At 38.0% G+C, this 19,443-nt stretch overlaps 1 protein-coding gene across 11 annotated transcripts in view; it reads right to left on the bottom strand.

Moving 5' to 3' along the window:
• SVIL (supervillin) overlaps positions 1-19,443 on the bottom strand; it is a 110,099-nt gene that overhangs the window by 31,825 nt on the left and 58,831 nt on the right. For 5 of the 11 annotated variants that reach the window (XM_017820232.1, XM_017820227.1, XM_017820231.1 and 2 more), the window contains exons 8-18: positions 16,886-17,773; positions 16,395-16,559; positions 15,714-15,748; positions 14,587-14,648; positions 14,081-14,220; positions 13,234-13,329; positions 11,729-11,981; positions 10,193-10,216; positions 8,585-9,155; positions 6,883-7,102; positions 1,453-1,582 (exon numbers count right to left, since the gene is read on the bottom strand). In XM_017820232.1, coding sequence (XP_017675721.1) covers positions 1,453-1,582; positions 6,883-7,102; positions 8,585-9,155; positions 10,193-10,216; positions 11,729-11,981; positions 13,234-13,329; positions 14,081-14,220; positions 14,587-14,648; positions 15,714-15,748; positions 16,395-16,559; positions 16,886-17,773 — 2,584 coding nt within the window. The remainder of the gene's footprint in view (positions 1-1,452; positions 1,583-6,882; positions 7,103-8,584; positions 9,156-10,192; positions 10,217-11,728; positions 11,982-13,233; positions 13,330-14,080; positions 14,221-14,586; positions 14,649-15,713; positions 15,749-16,394; positions 16,560-16,885; positions 17,774-19,443) is intronic. The other 6 variants (XM_017820238.1, XM_017820235.1, XM_017820233.1 and 3 more) reach the window with 5 other exon arrangements.

Below are 19,443 nucleotides of genomic sequence, written 5' to 3' on the forward strand. Positions count from 1 at the left end.
AATGTGACCAAAATTTTGCTTCCTTTGCTGAAACTATTTTTACTTTAAGATATGTTTCAAACTAGCAACTGGATTTTTGAACAAGTCTGCAGGGCAAAACCAAATCAAACCCCATAAACCAAACAGCAAAAATCAGCTTTCTTGTTTTCTGTCCAGTTAATGCAACAATTGATGAGCCATATGTTCAGGCACAGATTTACCTTCGATAATGACAGATCGTGACCTTACTTGTAATATAGTGATGGAACAGGAGACTTTTTGTTAGTTTGTCTATACCATTTAATAGAAGCAGAACTTTCACAAATAATTGGATCCAAAGATTACTGTCACCATTAGTAAAATTTGTAACACAAATTTTATTTTCACTTGTCATCTGGGAAATACTCCTTCAAATAGTAAAGGCGTTGGAAACGGCCTATTTTATCTGACATTGTCATTTTCAAAATACTAGACTCAGAAGGGAAACAAGTCCACATTGGCCCCATATTTTGAGGCAGCAGTCAGTCCATTTAGAAGCAAATCTCCCAGTCATCCTCACTTTCTGCGCTTTGGTTCACACTGCAGAATGCACAGACTTTTGCATGAAACTAAGCCCCGAAGTGCCCTCCCAGATTCCCATGTAACACTAATGCTGGTAAAGGCAGTCAGGCCACAGGACCAGACTAAATTTAGTCTGAAGTTTTGCTTCAGGCTAACCAAAAGAAGTAAGTGTAGCATAGATAGTAGGTCCTCAGCAGGAATCATTCTGATTTACAGATCCAATTCTGCTGGCCAACATAACTTACTCATGTATAGACATAACCAGAGTGTGCTAACAATGTGGACCTCCCTTTCCTCTCTACATCTTTCTATCCATCTCTGTCTCTATTCATTAACACTGATAAGACAGCAAATCCCTGTCCTGACAGTTTTGGCTATCCAAAACCTGAAAAGATCATGCAAGATAACCAACAGCCAAATGGCTCATGAATGCTCTGGTACCTGCATTTCCTCAGTGGTTCTAGGATCCAAAATTACTGGTCAAAACCCCAGTGTTTGCATAGAGATGACACAGCTTTAGGAATGTGAATTTTTTACAAGCTCACCGATACATAAGAAAACACCTGAACTAAGTCTTAAGGTAATTTCCTCCTTGTGGGAGGGGTGTGGGCGGAGGGTAAGGGGAAAGGGCTTAAATCATTATACATGTTCCAGAAGCCTTACGGACCCATTTACTAGTTCATAATCTCCTGATGTGAAGACATTGTAACCAATATTATATGTCCCAAGACAGTGAAGCTATTCTCATTTAATGATCTCTCATGTTGGGAGAATTGTTTTTTAAACAAGCCCGACAATAAGAGGAATAACAGGAGCTAGTAGCTAATATTAGGCATGCCTGTCTAGTTGGATGCGTCTTCAAAAAGCAAAAGCATCTCAAGTAAGATGTTTTTTCCAAACAAGGACAATTACCTTCTTCAACAGCTGCTCAACTTCTTGCATCTGCGTACTACGATCAGCAACAGGGACTTTTGCATACTCCTGCTTTTTGCTGAGCCTGCTCTTCCAATCTTCTTCACCACTCTTCTTCAGCAATGCCAACCTAGAAGGAAAATCATGCCAAAAGGTAGCTTTAAACACTGTACTTCCCATTATCCTCAAAAGATAATCTTACTGTTGCATTAATGCTGCATTCAAGATAATTTGAAATTAGGTTTTCTAACATTAACTATAGTTATTTACATTTCATACACATATACAAGGCTCACAAACGAACACAAAGCCTTTACTGTACATGTTGAACGGGAATCATCTGTCAAAACACAGACATCCAGATTTGACATAGGCACCCCAGTTAATTTGTATAATCAGCGGAAATTGCCAATACAGTCAAGGAGACCAAGGTACAACGCAGATCGCCCTAAAGTAGACATATAAATAGGTTAGATTAGTAACTGCTTTTTTTTTTCCCTCCCTTCTGTTGATAAGGCACAGAGACGGACTAGCTTGGCTATGGATACTTATCCTGCGGATCACCAAAGTTACAAATACATGTCCTACCTTTAGTCTTCTTTGTACTCATAAAAAAAAATTTAAAAATTATTTTCTTCAAAACGCAAGAAGAAAGAGGTCTGTTCAGCAGGCACACACCAATTAGGTCTCATCAGGCACATCAAAGGACAACTCTACAGTTACTACTTTCACTAGAACTCCAGGGACTGAGGTTACTATCAGACTCCCCTGGATCACTTAGTATCTCCTTGCTTAGTTCAGGCGTTGCTGTGACACAGATCAGCAGCACCAATGCTCTAATAACTTGGTGCTAACTACACTACAGCTGTGAAATCTATTAGCAAGATTCAACTCATTTAAAGGATGCCTCATATTTATAATGTGGATTACCATTAATCTCAGTAAGTAGGATCTTTTCCAAGTGCTGTTTCCTAATCTTGAGCAAAATTCTGAACAGAGCTCAAAAAGACACTGACTGGCTCTGGTGGGGACAACATGTAGATTTATTTTGCTAGAATTAGAACCTATTTGTCCATACAAACCTTGAGGTGATTAGTAGGGTAGGGTAAGACAGTCAGGAATACGAGGTCTACTCAGGCATGGTCTTCAGCTTACCTTCCTCAGAAATTAACATCTGTATGAATTTTCTACATTCTAGAAATCATTCTGAGTATCCATAAAACATGTATCTGCAGCACTTGTGCAAACAGTTGTATCGGTCCCCTAAATAATTTTTATTTTAGTTGAATTAAGTCTTACTACATACCTTTTTAAAATTTCATTAAGTAAGTATTTCAGTAAGTATTATACAAAACCCTTAACACTATTAATATTTGAACAGGTTCAGTAGTTAAACCTATTCTGACCACAAGATATGGAAATCCTTTTTTAGAGATGTGATTACTGTTACCCTCACAGTAAGTCTTGTCTTGAAACTCTGAGGAGGAGGAAAGAGCTGAATATGTTTAGCCAGAAACCAAGTTTCAGGCAGCTGCTTCCTGCAAAAATCCAGGGGGTGCAACTATGCTACTGAGCTATCGAGGATGATCAATTGGGCCTAAGGCAGTCATTTGAGAAAAACTAAGAATGCAGAGAACAGTAATCCACAGAATACAATGGCAGTAAAAATGTTAGTATTCAAGAAAGCAGTTATTTCCTCTCTTCCTGCCCAGGCAGGCAGTGCTGGCAGGCTTCACACTGCCTGGTTGCTTCATACCTCACAGCATGGGATGAGTAAGGGTGAGAAGGACTCACAATAAGGAGTTGAGGTCATGGCCATTGTTTCCAGAAGGGATACAAGAATTCACTGCCCAGAACTAATCTTCTGGAGTGCATCCATGCATGTGTGAAACTGTGGAGGAGACCGAGATGGGACTGAATTGCCACCATGCAATGAATTATCTTCAGTAGCTATGTTCTCTCATGTCAGTTTTGCTTAGATACGATCTGTGATAATTGAAAGTGGAAGGTATATTGGTCAGCTTTGGCCTAAGATGGGTTTGTTTTTAAAAATGTCTTTAGCAGGCAGGGGAAAAAAAGTCTTTTTTTTTTTTAAGCTGGCTTTACTGCAGGGTATTTGACCTTTGACCCAAATAGCCTGGTTGATCAGGGAGAGAAAAATCTATAATTCTAAGAATACTTGTGTCTCTGGACACTTTGTTTTCTTCTCTGCCATAAGGATGGATTCATACCAGCCCTCCATTCTCCAGTGGTATGTGTAATAAAACAACTCACCCCTACAAGTGAGAACACACATTTGTCTGTTTGAGCAATGAAATCACCACTTAAAGAAATGTGTATGCTCTGTATGCCAATGAAAACTTCACTGCTGTGCAAAACCAAAAGCCATGCACTTCTTTCGAACAATGGAAGTGGCAATAAAGTCAGACTGCCCTGACTCAGCAACAGTTGGGTGGAGGGTGCCCTTTTGTACGAATAAAGATGCAAGAACTACTGAATTGGTTCATACAAGCAAGTCCACCAGCTCAGTAGCTTAACTTAAAGTAGACAGAAGTTGATTCCTTGGAAAGTCTTCAAAAATAAGGCAATTATTAGGTATAATGCTTAGATTTGTTTAAGACCTGCTTCTTACTAGTTTCATTGCATACCTCTAGTTTTCCACTTTCAATAAATAATGAATAATCATGTATTCATTATTTTAACTGTTCAGTTATACTGCTTTTGCCTCCAAAAGTTCCTTTTCCATTCCGAAAAAAAAAAGTTTTACTCTTCTCTTGAAGAAAAAAGCTTTTGTATGTCTGCCCATCTTTGACAGCTTGCTCTGTATCCTTCTTTAACCTGCTATTGAGATAGAATATGTGACATCAAGATTGAATGATCATCTTCCCAGAGGTGCCAGGATGGCTTCAAAGCAAAAGCTTCCAGAGCTGAAGGCAAAACATTGTATTAATACTGAAGGGAAACAGAAACAAGATTTGAACAATGGTTTTGCCTTAAAAAAGAGTGTTGCATGAAAGGCCTTGGTAAAAGTCTTGGCAAAAAATGTCCAAAATGACACATCTTTCTTCTGTGACAATATTTTAGTATCTTAGCTGCTAGTGTTACCCTTGAGATAGAGCAAACTGGACATAGGCTTGTCTTTCACATGTACTCTGTTGGCTGCACTTGACTAACACTTTTCAGATAAATCATAAATCCTGGAGGGCAATGTGAGATACATAACTACAAAAAGGAAGTTGACTGTTAAAAGAGTGCATAAATTCAATATAGTGAGGACCAAACTGCATAAGAAAGTATTGCTCTGGCATCCATACATCAAAAAAGGTTGAAAATTAAGTTGACTCCTCCGAAGGTGTGAATGATGGTAAGAGGACCACCAGAAATTAGTTATCTGTAACTCTTTTAAATGGTGATTATGGCATGCAGTTGACTTCTAAAGCGGAGCTGATAGGACGGGCCTTCTAGCAACTTTGGTCTCCATAAATGCACAAAGACAGGAGAAGAGAGGTATCTTTCTTCCTTGAAAAATCATGATTTTCATTCTTCCATATAATATACATAATTCTGAAAATGCCAGGCATGCACTCACTCCACAAGGATAATATTAGTTCAGTGAAGCAAGTCTTTGAGAAAATCACTTTCATCCAGACCAGCATTCATGCATCCTGCCCAAATACCATTACATGTGTGGAAAAGTTGTTCTTCCAAAAGGTGAAAGAATGTCTGACACAGCCAGAAAAATCCACTGGATGGGAAGATGAAGTTAGTAAATGTAAAAGGGGGAAAAAAAAAGTTCATCCTTAGCAAAAATGTTCTTTGATGTTTATGAATACTTGGCATCACCTACAGCCAAGAAAAAGAAAATGACGGGTTGTAGTTTTAAAATTCTGGGACAAGAAGCAGACTACTGTGGTATTTTGGAAGTCTAAAACATTTTGATACCATCTCAGTCATTTACAGGTATTGTGGAATCATGATATACAAATTCTTGACAAGATAGCAGGTATTTTCTTCTGTCAGCTCTGGGACTGACTAGACAGTCTCATAGTCCTAACAAAAGCAATTCCTGGTTGTGAGTGTGACTGACAGCCTTCTACTTCCATTCCTCAAGAGATCAACTCAGCTGAGGCATTAAAGCTAGGACTAAAGCAGCTACTAATACTTGGATCTTCCCTCCAACCTCTTTTTCCACACGAGGATCAGGGAAGGCAGATCATTTACAACCTATAAACCAGAAGTTATGGATCTTGAACCTTGTCTGCCCAGACAATTGACATGTTTACATTAGGAGTATGGGAAGAGGGGTGAAAGTTGCTTTAAACAAAACAACAGTAAACTGAAAAAGGTAAGTACATCCTTCAGAAAGGTGCTAAGACTGCACAGCTGCTGTAGCTGCCCCTGCACCACCTTTGTGTAAAGGGGAAAACAGGGAGTGGGGATGCTTTTTAAATGTGGATTACTCACCTCCTGGAAATATATGAATTTAAGAAGTGTACTTTGGAATCATGTGTAAAATTTAAAAAAAAATTACTGAGTTCCTAATATCATACCCACCTCACCAAGTGAGGGAATATTTTTACAGACTGAAAGTTTAATCAAGCAGCTATTTTTATTTATTGGTTCTGCTTTCACTGCAGAAAAACTGAAGTACAAATAGGCCTATCTGTCAACCTGAAGCAAACAGTCATAATTTTACTCACTGGACTGCTACAAATTTGGGATTGAATTTATATTCTCAAAGTTTTAACTAAATCAGAAAAACTTCTGGAAGTACTACAGCAGCTATTTAAGGTCCAGCCCTGAACTCCTACTGTCTGCACAAGCACAGGACGTTTAACATTTTGTTTCAGATCAGAATGATCTTGGGTTGGAAAAAGTATTTCTAATATTCCTACAAACCTGTCTAAATTACTATCCTTTTAAAAATCCCTACAGTAAGTTCTTGGAAGTCAAAATGGCAACCATGTATTTCTGAAGAAGAGGGGGCAATATCAGGGAGCCTGTCCCTAACTCCCTGTACTCAGTTTAGTTAGGAGACCCACATAGCCCAAAAAGAAATGGTTATTTAAAAAACCACAATCACATTATAGGTGTTGTAACTGAAAGCAGAACCTGGGGAAGTAGATTAAGTGTATGAGTATAAATGTATTTTTTACAACTTTAATTTTCTGAAATAGTTATTGGTTATTCATGTAGCTCTTTCAAAATCAGGTTTTTATGTTCTCTTAAATGGTAATTCTCATTCACCATCATCTGCTTTATAAGGATGTCAGGCAGATTAGCTGCATGTTTCTGCTGTTAGTAATAATATAGCCTAATAATCACTACTTAGGTTTTTCAGAAACAGTTTTAAAGCTTCTTTTTATACCATCACCAGTCTAATAACTGTATTTACAGAAATCATAAAAAAAAAAAGTGAAATTTAAGTACCTTTCCTTAATTGACATAGTTTTGCCGGAATTATCAAGGACATCCTCAGTTGTTTGTGCTTTGCTCTCTCCAATGGAAAACATCTCACAGGAATTCTTATAAAATTTGCCTTCCAATTGCTCAGAGAGCTCCTGCAGTCTACAGGATGCCGCAGCTGCAGTTTGTGAAACCGTCCTCATTGCTGATGTGCTGGTGAGTTCAGAAGCAGGCTCAGCGTGGTCTGCCCATTCAAAAGAGAAGTGCTGCATTAGACTTAGTTCTATACTCAAAGATATTTCACATTCCTAACACTGAAGCAGCAGATGTTTTTTTAAATGTTCATATCACATACTCTATTAACAGGGAAAAAATTCTGGCTGAGCTACATTAAAAAGATTAATCATGAAGTATTATTTGCTGCAGAGACTGGCTGTTTCTGACTGATGGTCACATGAAGCCACAGAATACCATGTTCAACACACAGTTCTGAACTTCAAATGGATGAGGCACAAACTGCTGCTCCCATTATCACACCAGCAGGGAAACAAATGGAGAAATAAAAGTGAGAGGGAACAAAGAGCAAGGGAAGAGAAGCAGACAGAATTTAAACAAGAAATTAACTTATTGGTAAAGCAGTTTAATGCATAATAAGTAGCCTACTCGGAGGACATTTAATAAATAGAGGAATTATTTTCCGGGAGGGTGTTGGGGGTTTTTTGGGTTTGTTTCTTCAAGTAGCAATTAAACCACAGGAAAAAACATCTTGATGAAAGATAAATGCACCATTACAGTTATCCTTAAAGAAATATAAACAATCTTCATTTTTCTTCTTGAAATTTTATAAGCACAGCATCTCTCTGATACATGACTACTCCTGTTTTATCCCAGTCTCCATCTCCCCTGCAGTCATCAAAAGCTAACTGGATAGAATGGATACTGCTTTTGAGGAATACAGGCAGAACTATACCATCCACTCCATGCCTGTGTGAGGACGATTAAATTTAAAATAAATTAACTTCACAATACAAAGACAAAAATGCTTTCAGTGCTATAGGGTACTGTGGTCCTGTCATCCATCATAATAAACCACAAATGCAATACAACATCCTTCTAAATTCAACAGAATAGAAGACTTTGTGCAATGATCAAATCCACTGATTATTTCTGAAATCTTTTATTTAAAGACGGGAAAGCTTACTTTTTAAGTTTAAATTATGCTGTGCATATAGAAATGCAATTGCTCTGAGAATTTCTTGGTTTGTATTTGTCACCACAATAAAAGGAAAAGAATATTAATTTTGCAAAATTAATTCTCTGAAAATTATCTGCTACTAGCTATGTATGCATATATGTAGTGAATTCATAACTATATATGCACAATAAGGCAAAAATTAAGGGCAAGTGCTTGATCTGGAGCAGCAAGTTTAGTTTGTTCAGCATTTTGAAGTGCAGGGGCAAGGGCAAAAGAAAGGATAAATCTTAGCTTCAGCATATAACATTGCTTCTTTCAAAATAAGAAAATCTGAATAAAATTGAGCCATCTTTAAAGACTGAAGAAGTGAAAGAATAAAAAAATAAAAAACTGTATTTGCAAAACTTAAGACTTCACAGGTATTTCTCTGCTTTTAAGCAGTGTTAAAAAAAGAAAACATAACCAGCATTGATAAAGCTTGAAACACCATTTGCTGAATGAGACTACACCAACAGCAAGTATATACTGCACCTCTTTGCCAAGTCTTGCTTTTCATAACACTTTCAAAATCCATCTTTTCTTCAAAGGACTGGCCTTCTTTGACTTCCCATTTACCTTGCATGCCAGTATTAATTTCCTTCTGTTCAAGAGGCTGAAAAAGTCCTTGTGAACTAAACAGTTCCAAGCTGCCCTTCCTCAGGAAGCTGTATGTTGTCTCTTTATGGCGGTCTCCTGTTTTTTCAGGAACAGGATGTGTGGTTTCTTCCTCAAAGGAACTGTATTTTGTAATTTCATTAGCTTCATGTGCTAGAAACCTCTTCCTCTCTTCTTCATGTTTCTTTGATGCTCTTCTGCTTTCTAGTGCTTCCACTGAGGGCTGCCACTGTTCTGACTTCTGTGTGCGTTTTCCTGATGAGTCCAAGTTTTCTGCTGAAGAGTGGAATCTCAAATCAGCTCTAGCAGCAGCACTCACGCTCCCATCACTAGCTGGCTTCATGTGCAGGTCTCCAGCAAACAATGGAGCAAGGGCAGATGCCATCGTTGAAACTGATGTTGCAACTGCAGTTGACAGGGGAGTGATTTTTCCACTTTCATTTTGTACCTATGAGGAAAAAAAAAAAACAACCAAAGAACACAAAGAGGACTAAAAAGCTTTGAAATTATCAATTCCAAAAAACCAGTCTAATCATGTCAGTTCTTCAGAGGTATTATTCCATATAAATATAGTGCTCTATCAATATAGACTAGAAACAGATAAGGAAAACAGCAATGCCCCTTTAATTTGGTTGCAGATGGATAATTCCCCCCAAGTCAAAAATGACTGCATGTGAACAGCAACATCTTTAGTAATAAGGGGTGTATGTGTAGCATGCAACATGACGTTGTGTCAGCGCTCCATGGAAAGGCTCACACTGGCATGGGACTGGGGGGAAAAATTAGTTCAGGTTCCAGATGCCGGATGACATGCCATGTGCCCAGGCTAATCTGCATCTCAGCAGGACTAATTAGCTTTGGCACAGCTCTGCTCTTACACAGTTCTGCATCTTCCAGCTCTAGAGCCTGCTCAGCGCCAGAGACAGACTGCTCCATGCTGTCCCATACAGGGCAGACATTCCTGATGCTTCAGCCACATAAATCACCCTCAAGAAGGACTTTATCAAGTATAAATATTGGCTGTCATAAGCAAAGTATTTGAACCTAAGAAGTATATTAAAAATACCTCCAAATTTGCTTTGCCAGTCTCCACAGTGGAAAAATAATCTTTTCTACTCTTTAGCACAATAATTTTATAAAGTTTTCCTAGATACAGTTAAGATGGATTTTTTTTTCTGAAATGCACAGCTTAGCTTTGTCTTCTTCAAAGGATACAAAAACTACGAAAGTGAGTAACAAACATGCCTCATACACATCAGGAGATTTTTTTTTTATTGTTTTCTTAAACTGCAAAGCTAGTGAACAGCATGCAAAAGTTATAGACAAGATCACACCAGCAGGAGGAAATCAGCTCAGAACGTAAAATGTGCATGCAGATTCTATAAAGCGTGGACAACACAATCATTAATTAAGCAAATTGGAAAGCAGAGCAAAGACAACTACGTTAGGTCAAAGAGTCCAAAGAAAGATTAAGAAAATAGTTACCAGTTTATTTTTTTTCCATTGCATCTATCAGAATTAGAAATTTAGAGGAGATCAGAAAAGTACTTCAGCTTTAATTACAAGATATCTACATTTTTAATTATGCATTTTGGGAAAGTAACCTCTAGTAACCTATTTTGATAGCTCTCTTTTGTTTCTGCCTAGAAAAACCATACCTGCATCTCAAAACATCCCAACACTCCAAATGAACAGTTCACTATAGGAAGTCTTTTTGAAAATACACTCTCATTGAACTTGTTCCAGAGTCAACTCTGGTTTCTTTTGCTAGGTTCAGAAGGAGATGACAAAATATGCTTCCTCTGAGTTTCCTTGCTTGCAGAGCAAGTTTTTTTCTTTAAAAGTCTGACAAAGTAATGTGACTGTCACTTCTTTCCCATCTGCTTCAGCCCTTTTCTGCTGATCACCTTCCTGGGCCACAAAGAAGTTAGTGACACAGTCATTAAAGAGGCCAGGCTGTGACAGTGATTGGCACATAGAAAGTGGATGGAAAAAGGACTATATATGGTCTGGAAATCTTGCTAAAATAAATCTGTCAAAACACTTATTACTACTTTAAGTGTGAGCAAAATAGGTGTAAAGTACAATTATGTATCTGTACAGCTTTGCACCAATCAGTTTAGAGGAATCCTCCCTTCCCACTATTCTATTATTATAATATGGAAAACATATAATCATGGATGAAGCATATAGAAAGAGAACCCGGATTGATCCAAATCCCTAGAAATACGACATGCATAGGAGTTGTGCTTCACTGTTAAAGTGATTTCTTTTGAAGCTGTAATGCTAAGGGACTGATGTTTCTGCTATTGTGATCAGCTCTGAAAGACCACTGCTGGGCCACCTTATGCTCAGGCTTCACTAAAAAGGCATTCCTTTGCAGTTCCAATTATATGAAGGATTCCAGAACAGGAAGCCCAATTCCATTGCACACATTAAATAATTTCTTTTTGACCATGACTTTTTGAATTTCAAAAGTATTCAGCTTTTAGAGAAAAAAATTAGGATAAAAATCAGTGCCCCCTCCCAGAGGAAAATGACAGAATATGTCCTGACTAAAAACAGACTTTCAGGAATGGGCCTGAAAGTTGCACATTACAAAGCTCCGAAATTCCCTGAAAATACACAATGATGTGTGTCACAGTTTTTACCCCTTTGATCAGGAATTTACTTTTAGAAGACAAGTAATATCTACCAGTAAAGACACACACTGTGAAAGGTACAGCATGCACCGAACAGAAAGATGATATACACTTGAATTACTTTAAAAAAGAAGAAAACCACTCCAACAAAGTTAAACACTTTGGGGATGTTGTTCCTCAATGTCAGAAGTCTGCTTCCTGACAAGCTCTTTCCTCAGTGTGTAGCTCAAAGCAAAGGAAAGGCCAGCTGTTACAGCATCTTACACTGAAGCTGTTTTCTCAAAAAACAAAACAAAACAAAACAAAAAAACCAACCAACAAACAAACAAACCCAAAACAAAATCAAAAACAAATGCAAAAGAGCTAAGATGGCATTTACCTGCTCAACTTCTCCAAGAGTGACTGGCTGAGTCTGGTAACGAGCATTCATTCTCCTGTGCCTCAGATCTCCTCGATTCCTTGTGGAGATGGCCCTGGATACTGGTTGAGACAGTTTATTAAACAAAGCCATCTTTTCTGCCAAACTTAAGGTGGAAGAATCTGGTTCATCAGACTGATCTTGCCCCATTGCCTCTTTGGCTGCTCTTATCTCCTCTTTAGCTAAAATTTTTTGTTGTGCTGATGCCTGCAAGCTGAAGAAACAGAACTAGAAATTAGTTTTGAAGAAGCCGCTATGCAGTTTTAAAATCTCAACCTGATAGAAGCAGAAGAACTGCATGTGAAGCACAATAGCCAATGTAATATAGCAGCCTAAGTGGGTATGCAGTGGTTCAACATTGGCATGATGAATTCTAATTCAACAGCTGGAGATTTAAAAAAAAGTTAAATTTTCATTCACAAATTCATTTGATTAGGACACAACATTTTTTTTTTAAAGGGGAACTTCAAGACTGAAGAGAGATTTTTCAGACAATCTCTTTATACAGAATACAGAGCTATGGAGAGACATTTAAGATGCCTGCTGTAGAACAAACACAGGTCCTACAGTGCAATTTATGTAAAGTTCAATTTTATTGTAAGTAACTTGTGGACCATATATGATCAAAACATTTAAAAGACAGACTTAAACTCCAAGTTAGTGCTGCTTTTAGGTTAGCATAAATTGCAATACCTCTTATAATTTGAAGTGGAACAGAATTCAGACTGTCTTTTGTTTTGAGTTATCTGGGGTAACTCAACAACAAAAAATAGTTTTGAAACATAGTTTGACTTTGTAGATTGTTTGACCAATGCTGAAGGCAGACAAGTTCATTCATAAAAGCTGTAATTGCATTTGTCTCTACAATAATGTATTTTATTCACCTTTACAATAAAATATTTTATTGTTCATCTTCGGCCACATTTATGGAATTAGCAGTATTCTCTAACTTTTTTTTCCTGTCATAGTCTCTGCTAAAATTCTCTCATTCAGAACAGGCAACAGTATTCTGCAACTTTACCTATAGGTGGTGCAATTTCTTATATTTCCTTTAATTTTGCAAGTTAAAAAAATATATATGTAGAGACAGACAAAGGATATGTACTCCTTGTGAAATCAAGCACTCAGCTTTGTTATTTTCATCTGAGGATGACATTACCATAAAAAAAAAATTACAAGAGCAAAGAGAGTTCTGCTGGGTTTGCTCACATGCAAATTAATTTCTTTCACAAAGACGAATATGCTTCTAGAGCGGGTAAGTGTGGTTAGAAGGGTCCTAAAAACAGATGCTTGACCAAAAAAAAGCTGCATTGCTTTATCATGCAAACATAAATGACCAATGTTTTAAATATTCTTGAAATGAGTATTGACTTGACACATTGAAAAGGCATTCAAGACTTTAAAGATGCATCTGCTATTGAAGAATCTTGTGCTCCATGTAACATGCATGTTTACCCCCCCAGTACCTGGTAGGTTGTACAGTGCTCTTAACTACAGTGGGACTAGGTACTCTTGTCACTACTGTGTGGGTATTCACAGAACGTGAAGCAGGGGTAGTTTCACTTTAAAGAATTGCCAAGGAGGGAAAATTCACAGGGAGAGAGAAGAAAAAAGCATTAAGAAAAGCAATACATAAAGTGTTAACTACAGAAAAGACCAAAACAAAACAAAACAGAAAAAAACCAAACAGCAGTGATTTCTTAATTAACCATCTGCTGTGACATTTTCAAAATAGTTTCAAATACTTTGAAAGAACCAAAAACCTAGAAGAGCAAACATGATGTCTCTTGAACTTATTCATTACCCATAATGTAAGCTACCTTTTAGTAGACCATTAGGTGAACATCCATTCACCTTTGTTTAATTTTCCCCAAAAATGATTTTCCCTTATTCAGGAAAATGTCATGATATATGACGGGAGTGGAAGAAATGCATTTCCAAAAAGTACATTTGAGATTTCAGAATGTAAAAGGTTTTCCCCAATACATATACATTCCATAAGAAATTGAGCAGATTTCCCTCAGTGCAAAGTATCTTTTTCATTTGAGTTATGAAACAATGCTATGATTAATCTCTTTTACCTAATCCACAGGTTCCTAAACTTTCTGCCAAATTACAGTTCATATAAGTTATGCTTTACTAGTCCCTCTACATTTAAAAAGGAATTTCAATATAGTTTCCCCTGTGGTTGTCAAGGCCCTTAACAATAAATGTTTTCCTTGCTACAAAGTTATAAGCACCACAGACATGGAACTTATTCCCAGATTTGAAAGCAGGAGCCAGAGTCAGAGCCAACACATGCACAAGACTTACGTAGCTGCAATGACCACCTCCTCACTGGTGATTGGTTGTGTGTGAGATCTGTCCTGCAAACGCCGCAGTCTTCTCTCTACCGCTGAACTTCTTGTAGGTGGTTTAGGAATATTTTTCATTTCAAATGATTTTTCCATTTCCTAAGAGGACACATGTTACATTTAAGCCACGGATGAAAAGTTCTAAAACAGTACTTTCTTTTCAGCTTTCTTGCATGCAGAGCAGTAAAGTTCCCAAGTGCCCATCTCTGAATTAAAAGCAGGATGCAATTGCAAAGTATGCATCATGGAATTAAGACTAACTACACACCTCTCTCTAAATGACAAGAAGGCTTTAGAGCAACAGGTCTACTGTGTAGGCAGGGAATAAAGTAAGAAAAAAAAAAGTTATGTAGCTTGGGCGTGGTTAACTGCATTATACTTCATTTTAATGCACTTTGGGTTCCTTCAGCATCTTGTGTATGAGATGTTTAATTCAGTCTTTTATTTAGAAAATACAATACTTACTCTAAAAAGCAGCCTCTTTGCAGCCACGCTTAGTTTGGCTCGGTCATCCAATTTTTCTTCATCTACACAAAGGAAGAAAAAAAATATGTTGAACATAGTGAATCAAGCTCATATTAAATACATTTTTTTTAATAAATGATTACAAACCAGCAAATAAGCTGGCTGTTCCTCCCATTTAACAAAAGACTTCTCATGAACTCAGTTGTGTAAACTTTATCCGTTTTTACATGTACTGCATTAGAGGAAAATTCTTGAAATGATTTGCAAAAGACTTGTCTTCAGGGCAGTTCATGTCCTTTCAAGTCAACCAAACAAACTTCTATGAATAATCAAACTTATTGTATCAGTCTATAATAACACATGGACTAAGAAAATAATTATACTTAAAGACTGTCTTAAGGGTCAGTGAACAGTATTGAACATCTATTTTATACTAACTGACCATTCTGATTACCACCTCATGTCCCCGTTTCTCAGAGGCTCAGTTGGTATCCTTAGGAGCTGAAATCAGCATCCTCCAGGATCCAAGAGCCAGCATCTCAAAGCTGCAGAGAATATCAGCTTTCAAATAGCATAAGGCATTAAATCTAAATTTAGCTACTCATGAGATTACCTACCTAATTTATAAAAGACTTGCCAAGGGTGACAAGAGGGAAAGGGAAGCAAGATGGTAGACCGAATTCTATAATTTACTAACCTGCATTTGGCAACTTCCTGAGCCAGAAAACAAGTTAGCAACATTAGTTCCTCTTTATACTAAAGGCTTTTTTTAGTTATTAGTCCTAGACCACTGATTAAAATTGACTGATGATTAAAATTTTTTTCCCAACAACTAGGTTATTTATTGTCTAAATTAGGAAAAAAAAACAACCCCAACTATGTTGAAAAGTGTCAAGCCATTCCTGCTCCGACTCCCATATGAAATTTGGTATCCATAGACAGACCTGTGGCCCTAAATGAATTTGAAATCAAGTCTGTAGTAGACATGGCCCAAAGAAAATTGGTACTTCACATTAAAGATAGTTATTTTCAAGTGTATTTTGTTTGCATTATCAAGCAGTTCTTCAGTTAAAACAAAAAATACATTTTCTCCCATTTCTTCCTTAGAAAACAGTACAGTAACCTACCTTCAGCAGTTGGTATTTCTGCACTGAAAATTGACCTAGCGAAAAATTATCAAACAGAAAAAAAGTTAGCTTGAAACAAGACATCAAAAATGAAATTCAAATTCAGTCTGAAGTAGCAGGACCTCAAAAGTCTTAAGAATGGCAGAATTAATCTATTTTTCAAGTTTCAACAGTGTCCACTTGGGAACATCCTTTAGTAAAGCATAAAGGCAAGCAACTGCAAGCAAACCTAAATACAGTGAAGGAAAATGATTTCTAGTTCATTTTGCAGAAGATAAAAGTCTAAGATTTGCTGCCAGCTCTTTTAACATAAAATAGGTTGCTTTGGTAGTTTACAAAAAGGGTAAATGATAAAGCAGAATAGATGGAAACTCTTTATATAAAACCAAAAGCATTTATTAGACAGAACCAGACAGCTACAGTACTTTATGATGATTCACTGTTCACCATTATGATGATTCACTGTTCACCATTTCACACGGAAGGAATTTGCAACAAATTGGTTTTGTCAGGGGTGTTTTGGGTTTCATTTTATAAGGAGCTATAACAAATATTGGGTTGTTTTTAAAGAGAAACAATAACCTTGCAAAATGTCTGTGCTAATAAATGAACAAATCTTTTCACAAGCTTGTTCATGTCTACCTGCACTAGAACGCTACACAGAGCTACACACGTGCCTACCTATCTGTCTCCTTTCGTTCTGCTGATGTTATAGGTTGAGTTTTAAACCTCTCAGAAGTCTTTCTATTTTCACCAGGAGTAAAATAGCGCCTCGCCTTTCGTGGCCCACGGTCACCATTGGCAGACACAGTACTACCTGCCGTTGACATCTCAGACCGAGATTCACTTTCAGATCGCACGACAGAGAGCGCATAGGAAAGAAAACAGGAGAGAGAAGTAAAGCATAGATGTAAGCATCTCAACAATTCACTGGAGACCACTTTGCATGCTCCTCCGGTAACATGCACAGACGTACACATTCCAGCTACCCCACATCACAACTTGCACTAGCAAGCACAAAAGCGAGATTCAAACCGTCTCAGCCTCCAATACACACTGGTGAGAGCTAAGCTGTGTGCTTTAAGTGCTGAACACAACTGCTGTTGAGTGTGTGTAATTATTGCCAAGGACGTGCAAGTTTCACACGAAAATATGACTGAAATGTCACCTACAGTTCCGTTTTCTTGTTGGCATTAGCACTCTCCAGAAAGACATTACGGAGCTGGGCAACAGAGACTTTCGTGTCAACCATGCCAATCTCACCATTTGGTGGATTTGCTTCCATGCTGTCCTTATTTTTAAAAGCTTCTAGCTTAGGAGTCACAGTATAGTCAGACATTGAGCGAGTCAGGACCTTGTGCTTTGTTGTTGACACTTTCCAAACAGGAGCCTTTGCCTTGGCAGGCTGCAATACAGATCCACTCTGTATGTACATAACAGCTTCGCTCCTTTCTACGTTCTCAGGGGGCTTAAACTGCTGCTCGGGGGCCTGCCTCTTATTGCACTCCAACTCTCTCTGAACTTCTGAGTTAACTTTCGGCTTGCTTACAAAGGAGGAACTCCCCACAGGGGTATCTAATTCTCCTCCTCCGAAGAGGCCCTCATGGTTCTTCCCTTGCTTGCGAATCTCAGATGGCAAAATTGGTCTTCTGCCTTTGGAAGCCTGATCACCCTCCAAGGAATCTTCTTCATCAGGTTTTGTTCCATAACAGGGTGCTTCTTTCTTTTCACCCTCTGATGCAGTGGCTGCTGACGATTTTGTTATGAGGCTAACACTGTCTGGTGGGAGGAGGCTGCCAGCAGGGATGTTTTCTGGTTCTTCTGCTGCCATCAGCTGAGCTGTGTGAGCAATGCCAGCAGGCTGAATATAGCCATGTATTGGTTGGCGGACGGAACTGACGGGCTGATTTATGACCCTATCAAAGGCAGACGTTTCTGTCTGAAGAGGCATGTAGTGGGTTGGAACTGGATGGGATTTTCTCTGAGATACTGTGTCTGTGACAAGTTCAGGGCTTCCACGAGCACTTTCCTCTTTCACCAATTTCTCTCTAACTTTTACTCTTTAAGAAAGAAAAAGGATTAAAGCTGTGAACAGCAATACCCAATCTGGAAAGGAACACAGACACCTACTGAGGGTACAGACAGCAACACTGTATTAAAATAAAAAAAAAATCAACACATAAAAGTAAGCAATCTTATGATGCAACCCCTTCCTCCCCACAAATCTTAGCAGTAATATTGCTCATAAACACTTCAGGGATTCACAGGCCCTCGAACATGCATGACTCCTGAGAAGGTAACTGTGCAAGCTCTGAAAACATACAGCACGTTCCCATGAGATCACAACTGTGTCTGTCAAATAGCACATACCCATAGTCTCAAACAAGATGATCAAAACTGCATTTTATATTATCAAAGTGTTGGGTTCAGCCTGAAATTGCAAATTCTGCTGGCAATCATGTATGAAGTCAGATTTTTGAAGATGTCTAAACACTGGGCAGCTTATGTCATATCAAGACGTTGTTGCATTGGAAAAAGAAATGAAAAATATCTTATCTCCATCCAGTCTTTCAGATGGTTTGCCAGAGACTGGTTTACCTGTGCTTTTGTGTATCATATAAGACACCCAAAATGTTATATGTAGTGGAACCTATTTCAGCATCGAGAAAAAATGTTGAAAGGGCAAGCCTTAAAGCCCAAAGTGAAACTATGGCATGGCTGTTGCTCTTCAGAGACCTTGCAGGGAAGAAAGAGATTTAGAAACCAAAACAGGCTTTCTATTTTAAAAGGTTTCATTACATTCTAACATGCAAAAACTTACAGGAATGTTCCCAAAAGTTACCTTCAGTGTGTTTTCTAGAAACACCTCTGGACTTGTGCAATATCCACGCAAAACAGAGTCATATTTCACCTTTAGAAACTGACTGCAACAGCACAAGGGAAGGCAAGCACATGCAGCCAGAGGCAGCCTTTGCTCTGTGACTGTCACTGCAGGGCAGCTCTCCAGCAGTTTTACAGCCTCGCCAAGAGCTCAGACAGCTTACAGGGCGTTCACAGATAACGCACACACAGTATTAAAAACGAAAGCCCTGTACTTCCTCCCCTCCCAAACGGGTATAAAAAATTATTTTAATTCTGAGGAAGGAGAGAAACTCAAATAAAATGGGATACTAGCTCCCTAATTGAAAGTAAGTAATCCAGCTCGAAGTATGTGCAATTCCAGGCTTGCTACCAACAGACTTTTTGGAGTTTGCGTTATGAAAAAAGAAAAGTTAGGAAAAAAAGAGGCAAATTATCTAAGAGGATAATTGAGGATACCCAAAATTATCTTAAACACCAATCTTTGTAATATTTTGGTGCTTCTTACCTCTGAGGATTGATGCACTTATCAGGGAAACTCCTCAAAGTTACTTAAGCACAGGAAGAGTGTAAGTCTGAAAAAGTATTTTTTTAACTACATGTACCAAGCATTCCCCAGAACATCCATGCTGGTATTAGTACTGGGTTATAAGAATTACTTTAATTAGAAACATGAAAAAGAGTCTTCCTACAATGTTTTTCATGGTGGGATCACTGTATGTGTTACCAAACCGGAAGAAAGCAGCTGCCTGTAGCTTTGATCAAGATCTTGCTTTACTTTTTCAATTATAGTTCTTTTTTTTTTTACCTCTCTTGTACCATCTCTTTTGGAATTCAAGGAATTAGTTGTAGGGAATGCTAAGATGGATTG

Source organism: Lepidothrix coronata, unplaced genomic scaffold, assembly GCF_001604755.1.
Source record: "Lepidothrix coronata isolate B3197 unplaced genomic scaffold, Lepidothrix_coronata-1.0 Scaffold80, whole genome shotgun sequence".
NCBI classification, from domain to species: domain Eukaryota; kingdom Metazoa; phylum Chordata; class Aves; order Passeriformes; family Pipridae; genus Lepidothrix; species Lepidothrix coronata.